The sequence below is a fragment of the Leuciscus leuciscus genome, assembly GCF_965113295.1.
Source record: "Leuciscus leuciscus genome assembly, chromosome: 2".
NCBI lineage: Eukaryota > Metazoa > Chordata > Actinopteri > Cypriniformes > Leuciscidae > Leuciscus > Leuciscus leuciscus.
In genome coordinates this window covers 12,989,664-13,015,954 of record NC_138726.1, presented here as the reverse complement: position 1 = coordinate 13,015,954, position 26,291 = coordinate 12,989,664, and the positions used below count along the sequence as shown (strand labels likewise).

Genomic DNA, 26,291 nt, shown 5'->3' with positions numbered 1-26,291 from the left:
AAGAATATTTGTACCAAATTTCATGATAGCAGCACCATTTGAAAAAAAGATGTAAGGATTCAAGAGAAATGGCGGCCATCTTGAAAACTGGTAGCCATCTTGAATTTTTGAGGGACAAGCACTGTTTTCCAAAAAAACATTCTGAAGAGAGTATTTTCACAAAATGTTATGCCTACATCACTGTTTTAACAATTGACATAATGAACATTTTACAGAAATAGCGGCCATCTTGAAAAAATGGCCGCCATGTTGAATTTTTCGGTGGCCAACGCCTTTTTCCCAAAAAGTGACCCTTAGAGAGTATCTGTGCCAAATTTCATGCTTCTATACCAATTTGAACGATTCTCTTGAAATATGCCATTAATCTGCTGCACTAATGGAACGTTTCACGTTTTCACCATGAACGAAACTGTGAAATGATCTTCTTTAAGTGCTATTTTAAATAAACCCGTAAATAAATAGCATATCATTACTAATTTCGGCAAATACATTTTAAAAATGCCAACAACAGAGCAAAAAACATTAATAAAAAAAAGTGATAGGCCTATAACATTTGTTTAAAAAAACTGACATGATTATTACAAAATCACACTGCCTGGGGCCTCTGGAGAGCTGTTTTAAAGGTGCAAGGCTACTGTGTGAAAAGTTTCCTGATTGTGACGGATAGCCGAATTCACACGATGACACATTAAATTAGCATTATACGTGCCATAGATAGCCTCTGCAGTGTCTGATGACGGGAAGAAGAAGATTCGAGGAAAAAAGGGGATAGGCCTAGAGAAAGTGATGTAATTAATGAATAGTAGCCTATATCTAATTGCATAGAATGGTAAAATAGCCTACAAGTGATGTTCGCTAATTATGTCAGTTATTTTGACCCTAAACTTAAACGAAAGCAATGATGTCTACATTGGATGTGACGAGAGGCGACGCGACGCGACACAATTTTTTTAATTGCACGTTCTTAAAAAAAATTGTCAAAAAAAAACTGAACGCGTTCTATTTCTGAGTGACGCATTTCAAGCACTCGCTGGGAGGAGGACGATTGATGCGGCGGACCGGGATGATTTTTTTTTTTTATATATATATATATATATTTCTAATTAGTATTAAAATAGAAAAAAAAAAAAAAAAAAACTTGTCGCTGGCCGACCCTTTCAGAAACTGCTCTAGTCGGGGACAGAACAGCAAAAAAGAACTGTCCCGTGGAAAACAGGGATGTGGTCACTCTGTATGGTTATCTGTTCTCACTATCATTGAGTCTATCTGATTAGATGAAGAAACAAAAACTGAGACAGACTAAATCCACAAGAACTGTGGCAATATCTCCAAGACACTCGGTACTTTGATGGCATATAGGCTATGTCACAGTCTCAAGTCGGACAAAAATTATAACCGGCATGCACTGCCAAGTCAGACACTGATCGGTCTACGCACTATACGAAGTGCCGCATCAAGATGAACACAACTACAGGGCAGGATTTGATTTTGTCCATGGGGAATTTATTGGATGGTTGGAAATTTGTGGCTTGCTGGTTGCTTAAAGGTGAACTAAGTAACTTTTTTTACCTTAACTGAACAGCTTCGGAGTCATTGGAATGGTTACATTACTTATTTCGGGTTGAATGGTGGTCGTTTCGCACCCCCCTGGTGCCCGTGAGCGGAAAATACCTATATACGCACTTGCAACTTTGAGCCGGCGGGCCGCCGGCCGCTGCGTCAGGAAGTCTCGCGTGATATCAGGTCTCGCGATGTAAACAATTGCTTTACGGCCAAAAGAAATCTTCTAAAATGCTGTCATTATTGCGCTCCCTCACGCTGTCCGAACCCGAATGAAGAAGACGTTTTAAAGAACGTCCCATCTGCTTTGATGTCGTTGATCTATAGCCTCTGGTGTCTGAGAATCACCAACGAGTTTTTACGACAGTGTTGTCAAATATCTATTCCGAAGCTGTGGGGGGAGCTCTAGAGAGAAACCTGCGAGCAAAAAGCGAGAATACAGCGAAGAAAGTGCCATAGCTGAGTGCTGCTTTAATTTGAGTGACAGGTTGTCCCACCCTCGTGCCAGTAAACACGTCATCAGAGAAGAGAAGAGAAGAGAAGAGAAGAGAAGAGAAGAGAAGAGAAGAGAAGAGAAGAGAAGAGAAGTCGCTGCAAGATGGACGGGAAGTTATTTTGATTAAAGATTATGAGGCTCATAAAAAAAAAAAAAAAATGAATGAACAATGACATATTTGATAATATTTTAATGAACACTGAAATATTTAATAATAGCCTATATATTAAAAAAACAAAACAAGAATTGTCAAATACAACAATACAGCCAAAACTTTGCAAGTTTCTGCAGGATTAGGCTACATAGTCATGTAGAACTAGTGTCAAAGAACGTCAGAGAAAAACGATGGACCCTTTAGGCTTTCATTGTATGAACAAGAATAAAAACCCATAGTTACTATTCAAATGATCTTTTTTTAAAGAAGATCACAAAGGAAAAAGTCATACAGAACGACATGAGGATGAGTAAATGATGATAGAACCTACATATTTGGTTGCCTTGACTAAATACAGTAGGCCTACCCACACAGCAAAAGGACTCCACGGCGGAACCTCCGCGGAGGTATCGCGGCTTCCGGAACGGACTCGTATCAGCGTCTACTTCGCTCAGTGACGGATCCGCAACGAAGGCGGATCGCGGACGCGGACCCGTCGTGGCTCCGCGCTGCATCCGCGATTAAAACTTTATCTCCGCAGCGAGTTCGCGGACCTGCAACGGACTCATACAAATCCTGGCTCATCTGGCCCGGCTCCGCTTTGTACCCGTTTATCTCATTTTCAAAATTCCTTCTGTTCTTGCTGTGGGATAAAATAGGATAAACTAAACTATAGGATACAACTAAAACTAGGCTCTAGACGCTAGGCTACAGCAATAAAGGCCTAAGCTTAAATCTGCATTGCCTTGTATTTTTAAATAATTTACCTTATTAATATTTCGTGTTTTCTTAACAGTCTTTTTTAAAACACTAAGTATTGAACAGAAAAACCAGTTTAACACCAGTTTCACTCAGTATCAGCCAGGGCTGGACTGGCCCATTCGTTTTGTTTTGCTTAATTGGCGGCGCTGGGTTTGTGCCGGTGTAATGCAGTGGTCAAAAAAGTCAGTGTTAGTTTTTTTTTTTTTCCTGACAGACCAGCCCATGAAACACTTAGTTCAGCGGCCCATTGGTTCTTTTCTTGATTGACACTGGGCTGGCCCAATCACAACTTTAAACGAGTGAGCGAGCGTGCAGCAGTGTCAGTTGTATCTGTCTAAATAGTCTGCGAGATGGAGAAGAAACGCAAGGATTGTGCAGCGAAATAGCGTGAAAAAATAGAACCAGGCCCTTAAAGCAGACACTGTAAAATGTGTCAAAATATATGTTTTCTGATGATTGATGATAGTGAGGAGGATCAGGAGAGAGATGAGAAAGTGTAGAGCCTGCGGTAAGCAGAACTACTTTCAAAACACTTAAGCTATGTCATGATCGAGTGTAGGAACCCATAACCCAGTTACCGATTATTTCCACATTGCATACTTGACGATTACATAGACAGTATAAAGACGATTACCGCAATTCACTAGAAATTTAATGAGAGGCGTTTGTAAACCATGTTTTCCGCCAAAATAAAAGCTTGATGCAGTTAGCGTCAAAATAAAAGATAATGTGCTTATCTCTTTCAAGTATAGAAATTGGAACAAAACTAATTATGAAAGTTTCCTTTATTTTTTAGTGCATTTGTTTTACAAAATATGGCTATTACTGTCATTGGATTAATATTATAACTATTACTATGTAGTAGGTATAATGTAAATAGACACTGTAACTAAAAGAGGTTTGAATTTTTCGTTTAATTTGCACACTGAATATGGGTTGGAGCTTTTAATTTTGAACTCTCAAAGTGCACCAGATTGATGAATTTAACATTAAAAGGCTCAATTTTCGCATGCCCCCGGACCCCCCTAGAGAAACCAAGGTACACCCACCACAGTTTTACCAAAAATCCTGTGAGAAACACTGGTATTGCTATGCCATTGCAGCTTATAGCTTGTTTTAGGATTAATCACTGTGGAGTAGTTCAACTGTATTAATTAATAGGCCTAAATGTCAAATTTTCACTCGTTCCTATACTCACTCATTACATGGCATTAGTGGTTTTAAGGAATAGGAGTTGGTATGCATATAATTAAGGGCGTGCAAAGATGGGTGGTGTTTATGATCATATAGTGGGCCAGTCTGGGCCAAAATGCCCGGGCCGATTTTTTGTCCCAGTCCAGCCCTGCTCAGTATCTGGCTCTGAAATTCACAGCATGTGTGTGCAAAATAACTCCTGTGTCATAAAGGTTCTAAATTGGCATCGATGGTTCCACGATGAAACTTTAAAGACCCCCTGTGGTGAAAATTAAGTTTTTAATGTGTTTATAGGCATCTGTGTGTTTTTCTAATGCTTTAAGACACACCATGTTCAAATTTATAAGTCAACACTATTTCAGAGTATTTTCTCCTTAAAACTATTCGGACGGGATTAATTTACAAGGGTAGATGGAGTAATGTAATTTTACCACAGGACGTCTGTAATATTAATGGCCAATTCGTACGGGATAAGATATTTTGGGATAGATTGGATTGTGTTGGTAAAGGGCACTTACCTAACGCTAAAAGATGTTTCGTGGCTCTAACAAGTGCTTTCGATCTGCATGGTATGTGGAAAACACTTGTGTTTTGCCACAGACTTGTCCCAGCGTCTAGAACGCAACTGAATGCTTTTTCAAGCGTCTCCGTACTTAAAAAAACACGGAAAACTACTTTTAAGCAGGAAATGACGAAATATTTACATACATATTTACAGCAGGTCTATTCGCACGGCATTAGTATACTTGAGGTAATTTTTCCGGACCTTTTTACTGAAGGTAAAAGTTGCTGTAATCTTTACTGACATTGTCCGTATGATTACTGAGATGGCACATTCGGACGGGACTAAAATCACAGAGAAGCTCTGGTAATTATTACTTTACCCCACCTCTCCATGTTAATCTAGTTCCGTCCGAATAGGGCTAAAGACAGTATCAAAAACACGGTTTGAAATCGCACCTGTTCTCTACGTCACAAACATGTTGTAACCAATCACATCAACGTGCGGGCAGGCTTTATATCATTCATTACTGCGATAATCATTTGCTGCTATAAGCAGGGGAGTCTCGAGAAGCCAGGTTATCCTGGTATATTTTAACTGGCAATATAACCGGTGAATTATTACGATGAACTATATGCTTTCTCCACTGACGTGCTAAGTTGTTCAAAGCGTTTCTAAGGATGCTGAGTTTTAGAAGGCAGATGTCTGACTCAGAGATGGAGAATGGGGAACATGGTTTGTGTAACATTAGCAACACATTATTAGCTGTTTGATAAAGTAGTCAAGCAAAAGGCTAATCATATATTAATTACCGTTATGTGTCCTACATAGAGAGAGATACATAAAACGCATTACCATTCTGATACATTGACTTGTAGACAACCTTGTATAATTTCCACTTCCATTGTGCAGCGTTTACTAGTACTACAGCTCATTTGCATATTCATGATTCCAATACTAGGGTGTAGTGTTACATTCAATCTGTTTTAAAGCATGAATAAATTATTTTCAGAGGAAAAAACATTTCAATATGTAATTTTTGTGATCAAAGATGAGTTTTAAGGGGTAAAATGATTGACTAGGCTACAGGGGGACTTTAACATCCATGGAATATTTCCATTCCACAAAAGGTTCTTTATAGTGAAAAAAGGTTCCTCAGATTATTAATGTTCTTCACACTAAGAACAAAAAAGGTTATTTTAAGAACTGTTCACTGAAAGGTTCTAAAGGTTCCAATATTCTGTGACATCAATGCAAAAGAAAAGAGTGTTTTTAAGAGTGTAGTCAGTGTTTCACTATATGGCCCACTTTCTTATTATTTGTAGATATTTACACTTTTTCTTTGGTTTCTCTTCGTATGTTACTGTTTGGCATTGGAGAGAGGTATTGAATTGGCTGCACCCACCCACTCATACACAAATCTCTCAAACACTGAGAGAGAGAGAGAGAGAGAGAGATGGGGGATGGGCGACTTTGAAAACAAGAGGAGGAGAGATGTTGTGAAATACACTCCTGCTATTGGATCGTCTGCATGATTATTATGTATAAGCAGAAGGACACTGTCATGCATCATCTCTATCAGCGCTGACTCTGCAAGAGCTTTTATTTTGCCATTTCTGCTTTATTTTATTTTTTGTCTCCTGTTGTAGATCGTACAGTCAGGATGCAGGTAAACACATGAACAAGGGCAGAGAGATACAGTGAGAAAAATGCAGCATTCATCAAGGCGTCATCATTATACACTGGACATAACAGTGAATGGAGAATACTGGAGCTGCATGTGCTGCTGTCATTGAATTCAGTCTAAACTGACTTCAAATACAGCGGCTCGAATGGCAGGCACTGAAATATGAAGAGAGCTTTGACCAGATGTAAACACAATCCCATGCTGCACTGCTCTCAGAATGGACTCAAACGGTGATGGCAAAGAAGAATGGACGGAGGAGCAATGGGAGAAATGGTATGAGCTTATTTTTCTCTATAATAAGCAAAATTTGTTGTGCTAGGAAAAAATACTGCTTTGTTAGTATACATGTGTTTTGATGAGCAGCAGATACAGCACACATAGTAGATTGTTATTTTTGTTGCATAGCAACATTCATTATGTCAGGGATCATCTATTATTTTTTATGCAATATGTTTTACAGTATTGAAATGGGATTTTTGACATTTGCCATTTTTTTATTCATAGATTGAAAATTATATAAATCTGTAAGGGCATCATACTATTGTCTTCACCTACTGTTTTATTTTTATTTTTAAATAGTCGACTTTGCAATGCAGGTTTTATTTATTTCAGTGTCAGACTGATGCCGTGACAAAAGACTTTTATTTTGAAAGGGAATGAGAATGTGCATGTGCACAGCATGAATCTCACATACAGACACAAGCTGCTTCTGTAATCCTGTCGGTACTATTTTTGATGAAGAGCTGTTAGTAAAATATGACTGTGTGTAGTATTAATACAGTGCACGCATAGATCCACCATGGTGACATTGTCATGTGACCTATGACGTGAGCCATGTCACTGTTCCTGAAAATATTCACCCCTTTTTTCACATTTTATGCTTCACTTCACCCTTATGCTAAAATGCTTAAAATTATTTATTTTTGCACTTCAATCTACAATCCAAATCCTATCATGACAAAGCAAAAAACAGATTTGTAATAACTTTGCAAATTTATTTAAAAAAAATCACATTGGCATAAGTATTTACACCCTTAACGCAGTACTTAGTTGAAGCACCTTTGGCAGCTATTATAGAGTTTTTGGGTATAATTCGATTGGGTCATCTTTAGGCCGGTGCGAGTGGCACAAATGCATCAGGTCCTGTGCTTTAGGGGCCTCTTTCTTGCAGAGTTTTGTTCTAACCCAAATTAAAAGCATGAACCAGCTAATCAAAAGGTGTGTTCGACTTTGGCTTGCGGCTGGATTCGCTCAGCGGGATTTGCAGCTTGCAGTCGAGGGAGGAGTTGAAAACAGAGGCTGTATTCGAAATCCCTCATTCAATACCCTCATTCACTATTCCCTATACTACAAATAATATAGTCCACTTGAAGGAGTGAATGAAAATGACTGAGTGAATTCGGACACTAATTGCACCTGAAGGGCTGTCACTTTTGCATAGTTTGTGCATACAAGTGCCTGGATGTACTGAAAAGCATTTAACTAAAATGTACTTTGTAATTTCTTTTGAAACTTGTATGTCATGCATTTAAATATATTTGAAATGACACATTTGTAATGATGAAGCTGCCATTTAGTACATTTAAAAGATATCAATAATGATTTCAAATTTGAAGTAAAACTTTTTAATTTGACATAATTTGCACTTTTAAAAAGTGCACTTAAGTGTGTTTAGTAACAATCATGAAAGTGCACTCTCTTTAAGTACACTCAAGTGGCCTTTTATTTCATTAATATTATATTATATACAAGTAGTTTTTTAAATAGACTTTTAAGATTTGAAGTACACTACAAATGCTATTCAATAAATCAAGCACACTTCTTTTTCACAAGGGCATATTGTGCAGTACATTTAAAAACAATTAAACAAACTGCCCACTAGTGCCCCTGACCAATAACTTTGGTGGTTCTTTCTATAGGCTGACCCATGACATAGGGTTGGATGGATTTGAAGATGAGGACCTGTCTGAAATCACAGAAATGACTGATGAATTTGAATTCAGGGCCAGGCGACACAACTCTGACATCAAGGTGAGAACAGGTCTTGCCTAATGTGTAAAATATTACAGAACAATTTCAAACAACCACTGGGAATTACAATGCATCTAGCCTTTGTGTACTTTTGTTCTGATTTTGTACAGTCTCTTGTTGTTTTGTGTTTTTTTTCTGTTGTCATGTGCACTACATCATTAGACTTGTAGGTGGCAGTAATCACTGCCAGGTTTATGTCTGTTAGAAATTACACTTTTTTCAAGTTTCAGTTGTTGTACTTGCTGACACATCCAGTTTTTTTAAAATATTTTTTTCAGAGTCAGGCACCACAGAGAAAGCAAGCCGGTGCTTAAATATTGCAGCGATCAGAGAAAATGACTCACTTAACAGTTTTAATGCTCTTTTATTAATGTGAGCACCTGTGTGGCCGATGCTCTTGCCTCACACAGTCCAGCGAACCTAAAACTTCTGGAACTCCTTTTTCCTAGCCCCCGCCAACACTTAACTGTGCAGGCTCGTTCTTCAGAAGAACAGCCCACGCCTTAAAGCCCCACACAACCAGAACACATAACATGCATCTAGATCGCACCTGATATTGAAGTCTTTAGACTTGCTACATGTTATCATTTTTATGTTTTTATTCCAGATTCCACAAATGATCCTCTTTACCGATGTTTACATCACTAGATGAATTGTTAACCATATAACTAAAATAAAATAACTGTCAACTATAGCATTTAAAGTTGAAAAGACTATAGTCAAAAAAAAAAAAAAAAAACCCATGAATTAAATGGAAATGTGCATAAATACATGCATAATGTCAGGATTTTGTTTTCTTCATTGTATTTTGGTTTGGTTCTGTTTCCCTGCCATCCTGTGTCCTAGTGTGTGCCAGTTTGTTCCCTTACTACATTCAGACTGTCAGTCCAAATCAGATTTAGCAAGTGTGAACGGCAAAAAATGAAATGAAATGTGATTTTTACTAATCCTTTTCGAGCTACATTCATATGATGACAATTGTCATGTTGTAAATGAGACAACATGTTATAAACTAGTTATAATTAATAATCAATATTTAGATCAGATGTAAGAATTAACTTGATGAAGCAGAATTAATACCACATTTAACTAACCTGTTTGTCTAGTGAACACTCAGTGTTAATTTTTTATTAATTCTAAGAAATTTTAGAGAAATAACTTTCTTGTACAGTACTACTCAGAGCATATAGCCAAAATCGGCATTATTAGGGACATGGGGGCATCTATTTCAGCACAAGGGCTGACCGACCGGGCATGCACACGAGGAACTCGATTCAGGGTTCGCCGAGAGAAGAACTCAACTGAAGAGCAAAGTAGGTGCTCGTATCCCCCCTTAGAGTGGAATGGGGCTGCAAGTGAGCTAGCCTTCCCGCACATTACCTGTTTGTACCCAACACACAGGAAGAAACTGGCTCCACCCACAGATTGTAGAACCTCGCAAAGGTATTAGGTTTCGCCGAGGATGCAGCTCTGCAGATGTCTGTCAGAGAGGCGCCAATGCCCAGGAGGAAACAACACCCCAACCTCTGTTTGGAGACAGCCTCTCCCTTTTGCTGACCTCCAAAGTAGACAAAGAGCTGCTCCGAGCTATTGAAGCTCTGCATGCAGTCCACGTAAACACGCAGTGTGCAAATGGGACACAGCAAAGCAAAGGGCTGGGGAATTCGACATAGAGGGGCTGTTGCGAGGAGCATAAGGTCCGAAAATCAGGTCCGGGTTGGCCAGTAAGGCGCAACCATCAAGACCTGCTCCTCATCCTCCCTGAACTTGCACAGTGTCTGTGCCAGCAGGCTCACTGGGGAAGAGGCATACATGCATAGGTACTGGGGCCAGCTGTGTGCTAGTGCATCCGTGCCGAGGGTGCCCTCAGTCAGGGAATAGAACAACTCCTGGGAGGCAAACGGGTCTACCTGTGTGTCCCCGAATCAACTCCAGATCAGCTGGACAATCTGGGGATGGAGTTTCCATTCTCCCTGAAGCATTAGCTGTTGTGACAGCGTGTCAGCAGCACGATTGAGCTTGCCTGGAATGTGAATGCCGCAAAGCAACTTGAGCCGCTTCTGACTCCAGAGGTGGAGATGGTGGGCGAGTTGTGACATGCAACGTGAGCATACCCCGCCTTGGTGGTTGATGTACGCAACCATCGCAGTGTTGTTCTTGCAGATCAGCACGTGCTTGACATGAAGCAATGGTCAAAACCAGCTCATGGCGAGCAGCACTGCCAGTCTGCCACTGCACTGTAACTCTAGGCAATTGGTTTGCCAATGTAGTTGAGGTCCTGTCCAGGAGCCCGAAGCTGCATGCCTGTTGCACACAGCCCGTTCTGGAGGCATCTGTTGTAACAACAACATTCCTGGACAATTGTTCTAAGGGCACTCTGGTCCATAGAAAGGCAGGGTGTGACCAGAGGCTGAATGTTCAGTGTGATGACCACACGGAATGTGCCGCGGCACCATGCCCATCTGATGCCTGATGGCCCAGCAGCCTGTGTTCACATAACAGATCTGGAGAGTGAGACTGTCGTCGAGATAGTTCAAGATGCGAATGCCCCCCTCCCTCAGCGGGGTAAGGGCAGCCTCAACGACTTTGGTAAAGTGAGGGGAGACAGGGACAGTGGGAAGACAGGGACAGCCCAAAGGGGAGGGCCTTGTACTGATATGCCCAACCGCCAAAAGCAAACCGCAGAAACGGTCAGTAAAAGCAGGGCACTGCTCACTGCCTGACCAAGCCCTATATGGCCCAGAGACTGAGGAAACTGATCTTTTATTGAAAAAGTGGGTAACAGAAATAAACTATTTTAACTGAAACTGAAGATTCTCCACCTGGCCCTCCTTCAGGGGAAGGAGGGGTGAAATCACCACCTCCTGGTTAAAAGCAGCTCCCTCCATCTCTGGGATGCTTGTCTCAAAGCTGCTTTAATGGATGCTTCAAGGGTTTAGCATGGCTTGAGGGATGGGCCATGTCGCCCTTCCTGCAGGGGCTCAACTGGGCGGCCGGGTTGACGTCTCCGGTCGCGCCTGAACTGATGTAGACACCACAGGGGAACGCCCTAGGCAATGAGAAGACTGCGGGCCAGCCCATGGTTGCCTGGTGGCGGTGGTATAACGCCGGGGCAGGATATGCTTTATTGCCTCACTCTGTATCTGGACAGCTGAGAATTGTTGGGCAAGGACCTCGACAGTCTCATCAAAGAGGATGGCCTGGGAGATGGGGGCCTCAAGAAAGCAAACTTTGTTGGCATCCTTCATCTATGCCAGGTACAGCCAGAGATGGTGCTCCTGCACCACCAATGTGGACATTGTCTGGTCAAGGGCCCGGGCTTTGACTTTCGTTGCCCAGAATGCAAGGTCAGTCGCCGTGCGCAGTTCCTGCATCAACCCCGGCTCAGAACTACCCCCATGCAGCTCTTTGAGAGCTTTTGCCTGATGGACCTGCAGGATGGCCATGGCATGCAAGGCGGAGGGCGGCCTGCCCAGCGGCACTGTAAGCCTTAGCAGTCAGGGCTGATGTCGTCTTACAGCCCCTGGACAGGAGGCCGGGTTATTCTGCCAGGTGGCAGCACTTTGCAGACATAAATGCACCGCAATTGAACACTCCACCTGTGGAATCTCCATGTAACCCTTGGCAACCCCACCATTGAGGGTAGTGAGAAAGGAGGAAGCTGCAGAGCGGTTTCGGGCAGTAAAAGGTGCCTTCTGTGACTTGTGATCCTCCATACATCTCCGGGAAGAAAGGCACTGGGACGGAATGTGGCTGTGAACCGTGTTCTGCACCCAGGAACCCGTCAACCAACTGCAAGCGCTCCGGACAAGGTGGAGGGTTCCACTTGAGTCCGATGCCCGTGGTGGCCCGGACAAGCATGGCCGTCAACTCTGAATCTGATTCAGCATGAGCAATTACCCCTGAGGGGGGAAATGAGAGCATGAACCATCCACAAATGCTTTCCCAGCATGCTCTCGGCCCAGACATGTGAGACAGCAATAGTTGGCCGTCAGAGGAAGCCAGGAAACGACCGCATCCAGAAACACACGGACAGAAAGGCATCTTTAAAAAAACGCTTGCCGTCCGTGCTTGCTCTTTTAGGAAAATCTGCTATTTTGCGGCGAAGCACCAAGGGGTGAATCGCTGCACTTAAAGCGTATGTAACCAAGGTTACCAGGGAGTAACAGAGAACAAATGTACTGTTATTAATATAATGATATAATGATGGGAGAATTATTGAAAACTAATCAAAAGTAGTAACTTTATGAAAGAAAAATATTAATTTCATACTAATGTACATTTTCATTTGGGTAATACTGTGACCAATGGTGATGAGTTTTGAACTTGAGACGAGCCAATGCGAGCGCAGTATCTGGCGCAGCGGAAAAATTAATTTCCGGGTTTTGCACGAGGTTAATGCGTGAAGTTAGAGGCAGCTCTCTCTCTCTCGTGCACGGATGCCTGATGAGCACGGTGTCACGACGCTCCGGGAAACAGAAATAAAGAAAATAATCGTCTAGATGAGTTCTGTCTATGGATATATGGTAAAGAGAACGATTTTAACGAGACGTGCTGTGCCTGCACCACTCTGGAATTTTCTGTGAGTTTGACGATCTCCTTGGTCAGGTTTTTTTTCTGTGGTTCTGTCTTCCAAATTCGCTGTGTATACTGGATTTGTCCTGGCCTTCTTCCAGTGGTTCTGAGGAGGGTTTGGACTGGCGAGCCTCCCTTGAGTTTGTTCTTGGATCTTTCAATTGAGGAAATCAAGTATTTGCACTGATTTGAACTGCGAATGGTAGGAAAAAGAATACCTTTCCTCATCTTTTGTTTTTCTCGGATGGACATTGTTTCATTACCAACAGATAAAGGACACTTACGTTTTCTACAGATTTTTTTTTAAAGAAACTCTCTTCACAAAGACTGAACATTCTGAATTGAATTGAAAAAATATTGTTGTCCAATTGGGTTACACATTGTTTATTTGGGGTTTACTTGTTGAAATCCAAAGAGAAAAATGGAGATCTAAAGAAACACATCTACATTTTATTTTGTTTATTTTATTTCATTTTATTTGTTTATCAACCAATGTAATTCACCTGTTGTCATTCACTTGAAAATACAGTGTGTGTTCAAACGAGTATTCACTGTTGTTGTGGCATCTTTCTCAGTAGCGAATCTGATTCTTCTGAAACGCTGGTCCATAAATTGCATTAGGTAAATAGCCAGAGAGTAAGCGCTACAAAAAGTTGGCGAGCCAGTCCAGGAGATTGATTGCCTGACAACAACAGTGACTTCTCAGTACGACAAAACAAATCAAATTCTTACTGAGAAACAAGATATCCAAGTGTTAACAATATGGATATAGTGGAACGAGAAAATGTGAATGTTTCCAATGCTGTTATAGTGGGTGGCATAACACTGAGTGATTCTGACCAAAACCTGGAATCATGGCTTGTACGGTATGGCAGCATTAGTCGTACTCTACTTATTGATGACCCCACATCTGAATTTCATCGGCAGGCTATAATAGAGTTTGCACATAGCTCTGCAATGACAACCCTGAAGCTTCTGTTGCCTTTGAGTATTGTTAGCACTTCAGATGCAGATGTCATATTCACTGTGCGTGCCCTAAGCAGTGTATATACCCCTGTTGTTAAAGATAATTCTACAAAGGGTTATTTGGCAGAATTGAAAGCCATTGCCAATGCTACTGGCAAATCTTTTGAAGAAGTGCTTCAAGAGGAGCTGGTAAAAATGAGGTCAGTTGGCCCTACCACTGAGCAGTTGCCCGGCAGTCATGTAGCAGACTCCCAAACTCGGGGACTCAGCACTGCTAGTTCTTTCAATGGCTGTGGGTCACCTGCCACATCACAGAGAATGGGAGAAAGTAGAGATGCAGCTTTCTCACCAAACGTATCTCCATTGCCGGGTGTTGAATGCCAGAAAACTCAAAACCTGTCCAAGGAAAATGAGGAGAATACTGTACCTAATGCTGGTGGAATTAACAGTCCTTCAACCACAGGGATGTCGCAACCAGTTCTGACTATGGATATGATAGATCCTCCTGCTGTGCAAAGAGTCGTGGTTGAGCATGTGGTGAGGACAAGTGACGTGACAGCCCAGCATACTTCATTACGTCTTAGATCTTTTTCAGGGAAAATTCTACGTCCACCCAATGAGCCAGACTTTGAAACATGGCGAGCAAGTGTGAAATTTCTGCTGGACGATCCATCTGTTTCAGACTTGTCCCGCACTAGAAGAATCTTAGACAGCTTGCTTCCACCTGCTGCTGACGTAATCAAACACGTTAGCCCGCAATCAACGCCCTCTGTATATTTAGAGTTGCTAGAATCAGTGTATGGATCAGTGGAGGATGGGGAAGAGCTGCTGGCAAAGTTCATGACGATGTTGCAGAATCAGGGAGAGAAGCCTTCCAGCTACCTGCATCGATTACAAGTGATGTTAAGTGCAACGGTGAGGAGAGGTGGCATTGCAGAGAAGGAGCGTGACCGCAGTTTGCTGAAGCAGTTCTGTCGTGGGTGCTGGGATCAGGACTTAATTGTCAATCTTCAGCTGGAAAGGAAAACAAATAACCCACCTACCTACGCTGAACTAGTAGTGTCTGTCAGAACGGAGGAAGATAGGAGAGCTTCAAAGGAGGATCGGATGAGGAGTCATTTTGGGATGACTAAACCAGGTCTAGCCCCTTCCAAGTCACGAGCTGCAGCTCATCAGTTGTCTGCTCACTCACATGAGGTAGCCAGCGGAGCAGCCACTGAAACAGACTCCATGAGAAAGCAAATATCAGAAATTCACGCTCAACTTGCCTCCATGCGACCATTAACTCACCAGAAGTGCCAGCCCGCTTGTTCCAAAGTGATCGATGTGACTTCGCTAAAAAAAGAACTGACTGAACTACGAGCCCAGGTTCAAGCTATGGAATCTGCAGTCCCTCCAAAAGTCCAGAACAGAAGCTCCGAGGCTGAGGAAATTGCTGAACTTACAAGACAGGTTGCAGAATTGAAAGCTCAACTAACCATCTCAGATTCACAGAAGCATCAGCCAGGAAGAACATCTGGGTTCAGGATTCCTTCCACGGTTTCACAGCCCAAGCGAACTAGACAAGAAAGTGACTCAGTCAGTAGTAGCGGATTGACCTCAACTAGACCCCGTCCAAGCTACTGTTTTCGTTGCGGAGAAGACGGTCATATCGCCGTAAACTGTGAAAATGATCCAGATCCTGCCAAAGTAGAAAGCAAACGACATCAGTTGAGGGAGAAACAGGCTCAGTGGGACCTGAAAAACAGAGTTGCATCCCAGAGGTTAAACTCCAATCAGTCTCTGTAGCAGGGCGTACGGAAACTGAGGGAAGACCCACGTGCCCTAACAAACCTAGAAAAGCATTCAACAAGTGTCATGAAGTAATTCAGAGAAATCTACCGAGAGGATTGGTTGGAATGAAATGTACTGCTCAGTTGGTTGTTGAAGGAACTCCAGTGAATTGTTTGATAGACACAGGTTCCCAAGTAACCACCATTCCGCTTTCCTTTTACCAAAATCATCTGTCGAAACATCCTATGAAGTCACTTGAGTCTTTACTTGTAGAGGGAGCAAATGGACAGTCAGTCCCCTACTTGGGCTATGTAGAGCTCACTCTGACATTCCCTTCAGAGTTCTTGGGAGTAAAATCAGAAGTTACCACATTAGCCCTAGTGGTCCCTGATTTGATGCACATGCCCCAGGTCCTAGTGGGAACGAACTCCCTTGATGCTCTTTATGCAAACCATGCTCAAGAAGGTCCAGCAAACCTCAATCCAGCTTTTAATGGATATCGAGCAGTTCTCAAAATTCTTGATGTCAGACATAAACAAATGAGCACTGAAGTTCTGGGATGTGTAACGTTGGCGGGGACGACTCCAAAAGTTGTGTCAGCAGGGAGTGTAGCTGTTCTTGATGGAGTTATTAATCTGAGTCGCTGTTCTCCTGAGAGCTTGACAACATTAGGGCAGCCAGAAATGTCTTCTATGCCAGGTGGATTATTAGTGGCTAGTGGACTGTACACTTTGCCTGCTAAGCGCTTCTTTACTTTACCTGTAGTGGTGAGAAATGACACCCAGACTGACATAGCTGTTCCACCAAAAGCTGTGATCGCCGAAATGTACACTGTTCACCACGTGATGGAGACGCAGCCAAGACATGATGCTTCTCATATGCAAGTGAACTCTGGCAGCTCACCGATAAAATTTGATTTTGGTGATTCCCCTTTACCAGCAGAGTGGAGAACCCGAATATCAGCATTACTGAACACAATGCCTGAGGTGTTTGCCTTACATGACATGGACTATGGACATACGGATAAAGTGAGACATCACATCAAACTCAGTGATGAGACTCCTTTTAAACATCGACCTAGGCCCATTCACCCACAGGATGTCGACGCTGTTCGCAAGCACCTGCAAGACTTGTTGGCTGCTGGAATTATTAGAGAATCTGAGTCTCCCTTTGCCTCCCCTATTGTGGTGGTGAGGAAGAAGGATAATTCAGTACGCCTTTGTATTGACTTCAGAAAACTCAACTCCCAGACAATAAAGGACGCCTATGCGCTTCCCAACTTGGAAGAGGTGTTTTCCGTTTTAACCGGCTCAAAGTGGTTCTCTGTTCTGGATCTGAAGTCGGGGTACTACCAAATCGAGATGGAGGAAGCGGAAAAACACAAGACAGCCTTCGTGTGCCCGCAAGGATTCTGGGAGTTTAACCGAATGCCGCAAGGGATTACAAATGCTCCCAGTACCTTTCAACGGCTCATGGAGCGCTGTATGGGTGATCTGAATCGAAAAGAGGTACTTGTTTTCATAGACGACCTTATCATTTTTTCAGAATCCCTTGAAGAGCATGAACATCGACTAGTGCAGGTCCTTACCCGTCTGAAGGAATATGGCTTGAAACTCTCGCCTGAAAAATGTAAATTTTTTCAGACTTCAGTGCGATATTTGGGACATATTGTTTCTCAGCACGGTGTAGAAACAGACCCGGTGAAAATTGAGGCCATCAAGACCTGGCCAAGGCCACAAACACTCAAGGAACTAAAATCATTCTTGGGATTCGCCGGGTATTACAGGAGGTTCGTTCAAGACTTTTCTAAAATAGTCAAGCCACTCAACAACCTCACGGCTGGATACCCCCCAATTCGAAAAGGAAGGAAATGTAAAGACACTAATCGTCATTACTATGATCCAAAGGAAAAGCTGGGAGACAGGTGGGATGCTTCTTGTCAGCAGGCATTTGAGACAATTGTGGAGAAATTAACAACTGCTCCAGTTTTGGGATATGCTGACCCTAGATTGCCGTATGTATTACATACTGATGCCAGCACCATAGGCTTAGGTGCCGCTTTATATCAAGAACAAGGAGGCCATTTGAGGGTCCTTGCTTATGCTAGTCGAGGACTAACTAAGAGTGAAGCCAGATATCCTGCTCATAAACTGGAGTTTCTGGCCCTCAAGTGGGCGGTTACCTCAAAGTTCAGCGACTATTTGTACGGGGCTGAGTTTACTGTTGTAACCGACAGTAACCCCTTAACTTATATCCTGACTTCGGCCAAATTGGACTCTACCAGTTATAGATGGCTGTCTGGGTTATCAACCTATAATTTCAAGATCCACTACAGAGCAGGAACCCAAAACCAGGATGCTGATGGGCTGTCCAGGCGTCCAAATGGTCAACTGTTGAATGATCTGGAGTCTCAAAAAGAACAGGAGAGAATTAAACAATTCGCTCTAAATCATCTAGCTGAAATCGACGAAAATCTGTCTTTGATCCTTCCAGAAGCAATGAAGGCGGTGTGTGAAAAACATCAGGTTAACCATGCACAGGATGAGCATCACCCTGTCTTGATGACATTAGTGGAGTCCTTGACGATGGATGCTGGTGCATTGCCTCAAGAATTCCAAGAAGAATATGAAAATGGCTTACCTGTGATCCCTCACCTCTCTGAGGAAGATTTAGCAGCCCAGCAACGAGCGGATCCAGAGTTGAAGGTGGTCCTTGAGTACCTAGAGTCTGGTGAAAAACCCCTTGGTAGGAAGTCCCAGTCACCTACTATGGCAATGTGGATGAGAGAGTGGAGTAAGCTTGAAGTCAAGAATGGAGTGTTGTATCGGAAAAGAATGGATCAAGGTAGAGCGTTGAGCCAACTAGTGTTACCCAAGGATCTGCGAGAGATGGTACTCACCAGTTTACATGATGACATGGGCCATCTAGGGCTCGAGCGAACTCTTGACCTCCTTCGCTACCGGTTCTATTGGCCTAAAATGGCTGATGCTGTGGCGAGAAAAATCAAAACCTGTGAGCGTTGTATTCGGAGGAAATCTCCACCACAGAGAGCAGCTCCTTTAGTGAACATACAGACCAGCAGGCCCATGGAGCTGGTCTGTATGGACTTCTTGTCGGTAGAGCCAGACAGTAGCAACGCAAAGGATATATTGGTCATTACAGACCATTTTACGAAGTATGCCCTTGCGATACCTACAAAAGATCAGAAGGCTCGGACCGTGGCCAGATGTCTCTGGGATCATTTCTTAATGCACTATGGCTTTCCTGAAAAATTGCATAGTGATCAGGGCCCAGATTTCGAATCACGAACCATTCAAGAGCTGTGCAAAGTCGCGGGTATCCGTAAAGTGAGGACGACCCCCTATCATCCAAGGGGAAACCCAGTGGAGCGGTTCAACAGGACCTTGCTGCAAATGTTGGGAACCCTGGAGAATGCCAAGAAGGCCCACTGGAAAGAATTTGTTAAACCGCTTGTGCATGCATACAACTGCACAAGGAACGATGTTACGGGGTACTCACCTTATGAAATGATGTTCGGACGCCAGCCTCGATTGCCCGTGGATCTTGCTTTTGGACTTCCAGTCAATGACTCCTTCCAGTCTCACTCACAGTATGTAAAATCTCTGAAAAATCGGTTGGAGGAGAGTTACCAGCTTGCAACTCGCAACGCTATGAAGGTAGCGGAGAGAAACAAAAGGAGATTTGATAGGAATGTAGTTGCCTCCGTTCTGGACATAGGTGATCGAGTCCTAGTAAGGAATGTCCGGCTAAGAGGAAAACACAAGATAGCGGACAAATGGGAACCTGACATCTATGTTGTGTTAAAGAAAAGCAGTGGTATTCCTGTGTATACAGTTCGCCCAGAAGGAAAGGAAAGTCCAGTGCGTACTTTGCATCGCGATTTACTTCTGCCCTGTGGGTTCTTGCCCAGTACTGCTGTTGAAGAATCTGTCCAGCAAAAAGAACATCGTAGGCCTAGGACAAGAGCCCAGTCTGGAGTTAAGGACGTTGCTGAAGCAGAGACGTTGTATAGTTATTCTGAATCTGAGAGCGAATCTGTTCACTTTGATATACCTGAAGAGTCTTTGGAGTTCACTACTAGAGTTGTTTCTGAAGCAAGACCAATTCATGACTCAGAGAATTCATTGGTCACAAGGAACGTACCTCAAGTTGAGTCAGAGAGTTCATCATCTGTCGTCCTGGATCCGTTAAGTGATGATTCACCTGTTGAACAAAATTCAATCAGTGATGGAGTAGAGAGAAGCTCACCTGTGATGCATCACATAGAACCGCACACCTCTGGGGTTGAATCTGAAAGAAATAGTGGAGACGGATTTGTGAAAGTAACTTCAGAAAAAGAATGTTACCAATCAAATGAGCTACCTGAATTATTTGAAGTGGTGAATGAAATCGGACCTGATGCACATGTAGAGAACACCACTTTTCATCCTGATTTTCCCCCGGTCAGACAATTTCTAGATATTCCAACTGTGGACGATGATGCAGGAGACATGGGTCCAAGACGTTCAAAAAGACAGAGTAGACCACCAAACAAGCTGCAATATGCACGGCTGGGAAATCCATTGATTTCAGTCATTCAGTCTTTATTGCAAGGATTGAGCTCTGCACTTTCTGAGTCAGTGGAGGAATCAGATTATAATAAATACAGCAACTCTGGATCCAATGCAGCTTCACTTGTGTGACTTAACCACTCCCAAGCACAGGGACGTGCTTTGATTCAGGAGGGGAAAGTGTAACCAAGGTTACCAGGGAGTAACAGAGAACAAATGTACTGTTATTAATATAATGATATAATGATGGGAGAATTATTGAAAACTAATCAAAAGTAGTAACTTTATGAAAGAAAAATATTAATTTCATACTAATGTACATTTTCATTTGGGTAATACTGTGACCAATGGTGATGAGTTTTGAACTTGAGACGAGCCAATGCGAGCGCAGTATCTGGCGCAGCGGAAAAATTAATTTCCGGGTTTTGCACGAGGTTAATGCGTGAAGTTAGAGGCAGCTCTCTCTCTCTCGTGCACGGATGCCTGATGAGCACGGTGTCACGACGCTCCGGGAAACAGAAATAAAGAAAATAATCGTCTAGATGAGTTCTGTCTATGGATATATGGTAAAGAGAACGATTTTAACGAGACGTGCTGTGCCTGCACCACTCTGGAATTTTCTGTGAGTTTGACGATCTCCTTGGTCAGGTTTTTTTTCTGTGGTTCTGTCTTCCAAATTCGCTGTGTATACTGGATTTGTCCTGGCCTTCTTCCAGTGGTTCTGAGGAGGGTTTGGACTGGCGAGCCTCCCTTGAGTTTGTTCTTGGATCTTTCAATTGAGGAAATCAAGTATTTGCACTGATTTGAACTGCGAATGGTAGGAAAAAGAATACCTTTCCTCATCTTTTGTTTTTCTCGGATGGACATTGTTTCATTACCAACAGATAAAGGACACTTACGTTTTCTACAGATTTTTTTTTAAAGAAACTCTCTTCACAAAGACTGAACATTCTGAATTGAATTGAAAAAATATTGTTGTCCAATTGGGTTACACATTGTTTATTTGGGGTTTACTTGTTGAAATCCAAAGAGAAAAATGGAGATCTAAAGAAACACATCTACATTTTATTTTGTTTATTTTATTTCATTTTATTTGTTTATCAACCAATGTAATTCACCTGTTGTCATTCACTTGAAAATACAGTGTGTGTTCAAACGAGTATTCACTGTTGTTGTGGCATCTTTCTCAGTAGCGAATCTGATTCTTCTGAAACGCTGGTCCATAAATTGCATTAGGTAAATAGCCAGAGAGTAAGCGCTACACGTAACTCTTGCCAAAATGCAACCTAGGGTCTTTTTGTGTATCAACCCGAGGCAAACTTTCATTTTAAAGCATAATTAGGATGGAAATGCCATTTTCAAGATTGACCGTATTTTCGTTTTCGGTCAAATTGCCTTTTGAATGGGAGTGCTGGGGGCACGACTATGATAGCATCAAAACCGCTATTTTTAAAACACTAAGAAGGCTCGACACAACATGAAACTTTGCTCGAAGTATCACCAGGGGCTCTCTACACATGAACTCGAGCATTGAGAACATTGTTTGTGTACACAGAGTTTACTAAAAAGAAAGGTTTTGAACAACTCACTGTAGCTGTTGTTGTTTCCAGCCAACGGCATTTTGTCAGTCAAAAATAGTCGATCTCCGAATCGAATGAACTGACTCTGAATTTTAGTATTGTTTCTTATATGAGGTAGGGATGGGCATTCGATTACATTTTCTTAGTCGATCGTCGGGAGAATTAACGATCGACTATCGATTAATCATTAATATTTTTATATTGAAATTCATTATTTCTTTAACTTTTTATAAATTAAAAATGCAATGAAAATACAAAAATACAGTTTGTTTGTCCTCGATGAGATCTTTATTACAAGAAGATCAACTTGTGGCAGTGAAACTGGACGTTCGGTAGACTTGAAGATTCCTGCGGTGCTCTAAACCAGCGGAACCTGCAGCTGCGAGCCGGCGTTCTTAAACAGAGACCCATGGCCACTTCATCCGTTTTCTGTGATCGGATAGCTATCCGGTCGTGAAAAGACCAAATCTAAATGCCCTCCGAAACGCATTCGAGACGGATTTAAATCCGATCGCTCAAACCACTTCAGGAGGAGATCTGAGACGCATTCCAGACGAAACTGGACAAGAGTAAATGCATCTGGTTGTTGAAACCACATATGTAAATTTGACTTATCCCAAAAATGATAAGAAATAAACGTGTGAGAGCGTGTTATAGGCTATATGTCATGTTATATCCAGATATGACGACGCTACTTCAACACGCATCACCACAGACGAGCATCTATTCATCAAGCCAACGTGCAAACTATCGCAAATCAAAGTGAAAGTCATTCATCAACACACAATCATCTTCATTAAAAGTAAAGAACCGAAATGATCTTACCAGGGCTGTTGCCGCAATATCTTGTTGCGGTCTTTGATTTAGACATTTTCGCTGATGATCAATAAAATGCAGCTCATATCAGTTGCTTTCGATGACGTGCAACAATTTAAATATGCATATAGCGCGGGAATTCAAGATCGGATTTATATCCGTTTTGCAAAAACACATTTATGTGACCAGTTGTAAATGGAATCGTTTTGATAAATCAGATAGCTATCCGATCTGAGAAAACGCATGAAGTTCCCATAGAACTTCTGCACCAGTCTACTGATTTCTGTTGAGAAAGATAAGCATTATGTTATAAAGACTGTGCATGATGTTGACATGATCTGGGATCAGACGCGACCGCAACCTGGTGACAGCCAGTCCAGCCGCCGAAAACACCCGCTCTGAGGGGACTGACGTGACCGGGATGCACAGGTACCTCCGCGCTAAAATTAATTCCATTGCTTCAAGACTCACACTACGCAACGCAACCTGCATTAGTTTAATCGATAACAAATAAACGTGATCGACGAAATTCTTAACGATCAATTATCGATCGTCGATTAATCATGCCCATCCCTAATATGAGGATCCTTTTTCAAATACAAGGTTAATATTGATTTTCACTAACAACAAAACAACAAATTATCCGTGAATTTATATGGAACTAAGCTTTAGGAGCTTTCCATCTTTACTCTCCTCCCTGTTACGTTGCATTCGGAGATCGACTATTTTGATGCTATCGTGCCCCTAGCACTCCCATTCAAAAGGCAATTTGACCGAAAACGAAAATACGGTCAATCTTAAAAGTGCCGTTTCCATCCTAATTATGCTTTTAAACGAAAGTTTGCCTTGGGTAGATTCACAAAAAGACCCTAGGTTGCATTTTGGCGAGAGTTACGCTTTAACCGTGCAAAAGCTCTTTTAAGATGGCGAAACACCACTGGATGCGCTCTCACACCAGCAGTGAGACTTCCTTTCGAACAAGCTCTCTTAGATTGGAAATTCAGCTCTTTCAATCAGGAAACAAGCTCTTTGTCAAGATAGGATATTGAAAGAGAGCGATCACTGTACGCAACCGCTCGGCTGCGAAGCAAAAATGAGCGAGCTGGCCTTATATACCCTTATGTCCGGGTAGGAGTGAATCGGTATGCAAATCTCACTGGTCAATATCCATTGGCTCATTTTGTTACCACTTAAAGGTGATTGGGCTCCCAAGTGAGACCTCAATATATCAGTATCGACATAACGTCGAACATGACTGACTGAATGGGAACAGGGAATCACATGACAAAAACAGAAAGTATGACAAATTCCCCAAAAAAGTCAAGAAAAAAATTTACTGGAAAAATTAAACAAGAACAAACGTGACAACATGCAGTTTTTTTTTTTTTTTTTTTTTTTAAATACTAGTGCGATGTAAAAACATATGAACACAATAAGTGCATTGAATCAAATTATTAATTGAAATGTTAGTACATAGTAGTTAAATACACTTAATATAAAGTGGGACCCTGATAAAAGCTGTATATTATTATGTCTTTGTTGAAGGTACACTTTTCATATTTTCACTCCACATGATTTTTTTCACAGCACTTACTTTTATAATATCATCTCTAAATCAAAATCTGTACAAATCTTGTGAACTTTTGCATATAACTGGAGCTGAAAGCATGTGTCTCATTGTAATGCAGTGAGTAAACACCAACATGAATAGTCTTTGTCCGAAACCCCTCCCCCTGTCTCTTGTTCTCGTGGCTTAGCCGGCACCAAAAATGCCAAAGTCTGATGTCATTGCTTGCTCTAATGGTTGGGTCAGTGGCCCTCATCTCCCCTCTTGCTTTTTCATTCACTCTCTTCTCTGATTGACAGTCTATCTTTCCAATCCCTGCAGGACCATGTGATTCAAGCACCCAATAGTGGCTTGGACAAGGTGGAGGCAGGCGCAGTGGGTCAGATCCAGGCAGAGACACATCCTTTACATCTTACTGATGCTGTCGATAGGAGCCAAAGAGTGGCTTGTCGATACGACAGCAAAGCATCTATGGATTCTGCTGTTCCTTTCACCATGGATACCTACCGTCCAAAAAGACCAACCACTCTCAACTTATTCCCACAGGTGCCCAGGACTCAGGTAATAAACAGTATGTAAAGATATGACTGTAGGTACACTGCAGGTGCATTTTCTCTGACGAGGCAAGGGAAGCAGTGCCTCCTAAACAATTTAAGAAAATAAAATAATTGACAGTGATAGCATCCAATAGCGATGTCAATCGATAAAGTTTCAGATGGAGGTAGCGTCTCTTTTGAGCTCATCATGTTCTAATACAGCAAATTGAGCTGATAGAGCGTGGTGTGATAATACACTTTCAAAAAGTCAAGTGAGAAGAGGTGATGCCTGAGTGCATTGCGATATGATTGACTCATTACACTCTCAATGCAATAGCGCTCGCCTATCAATCTTGCAACAGGTCAGCACAAATTGGTCAAAGGTGTCTAAATGGATTGACTAATTTAACACATCAGTTCTGTCATCATCACGTTCTTTCACATTTGAATCTAAATTAACTTGAAATGATTATGCTTTTAGTAATTAATCAGTTCAGTTAATTTAAAACTGCACCTCTGTGTCTGATCATCATGACATTTTGCAGAATTTACCAAGGATTTGTTCACTAATGATCAGAACTGAATTTTAAAACGTGTGTGTGTCCTGGTAAACACTACATTATGGGGACAAAATATTACTGGCAATATCCTAAATTCTTGTTCTTGTGGGGAAATGTTTTGGTCCCCATAAAACATGAAAACACAACACAACTTTGGGCTTGTTTTCCATTAATGTCCTCTTTCTAGAATACAGTCATGTGTTTGGGCTTGTTAGTGCTTGGCCCCCATTGAACAAAGTATTACCACTTCATTGTTATTTAGAGGGGTTGATGACGTTCCTTTGTTATTATCTGTTTGAATAAACACTGAGTGAGCACTCTCATCAGAACACAAGCAGGAATGCTGAAAGAGAAACAGTGTTTGCCTCTGACATTTGCTTATTTTGTTTTGTCAGAACCAGTTGGTTATTTTTTTAGGAAAATAAGTAGTGAACACAGTTAGAGCAAAAACGGCAAAGTAAAAGTACAGCGTTTTAAATAAATACTAAACAAAGTACAACTCCTGAGAAAAGCGACTTAATTACCCTCTTAAAAAAGTTCTTCATTGGCTTTGATAGTTCCATGAAGAGCCTTTAACATCCATAGAACCTTTTCAATCCACAATTTTCTTTATTGTAGGGTTGTCACGATACCACAAAAATATCTTACGATACTACACCAGCTGAAGTATCACGATACCAAGTATTATCACGATAACATGCAATATTGTGTTAAGTCATAATTCAACTCTACAAAATGGACCAAATTTTCATAAATACATAGGTGTAAATGAAAACTATTAGACTAGATTTTCCTCTGAATACTTTATTACTGAGAATGATTAACTGACTGTTACCAATTAAATGAAATCAGTGTAAACAAAATCCATTTTAACACTGCAGAAGTGGCACAGAAACTGCATCTGAAGGTACATTTACAGTAGATGTATTTACACTGACAGTTGACTGCTCAGAGTTGGTAA

General features: G+C 41.8%; 1 protein-coding gene across 1 annotated transcript in view; it reads left to right on the top strand.

Moving 5' to 3' along the window:
* Window positions 1-6,136: 6,136 nt before the first annotated feature.
* mapk8ip1b (mitogen-activated protein kinase 8 interacting protein 1b) overlaps window positions 6,137-26,291 on the top strand; it is a 31,365-nt gene continuing 11,210 nt past the window's right edge. The window contains exons 1-3 of the mRNA XM_082152021.1: window positions 6,137-6,628; window positions 8,275-8,386; window positions 24,556-24,795. Of these exons, the coding sequence (XP_082008147.1) occupies window positions 6,573-6,628; window positions 8,275-8,386; window positions 24,556-24,795 (408 nt within the window). The 5' untranslated portion in view covers window positions 6,137-6,572. The remainder of the gene's footprint in view (window positions 6,629-8,274; window positions 8,387-24,555; window positions 24,796-26,291) is intronic.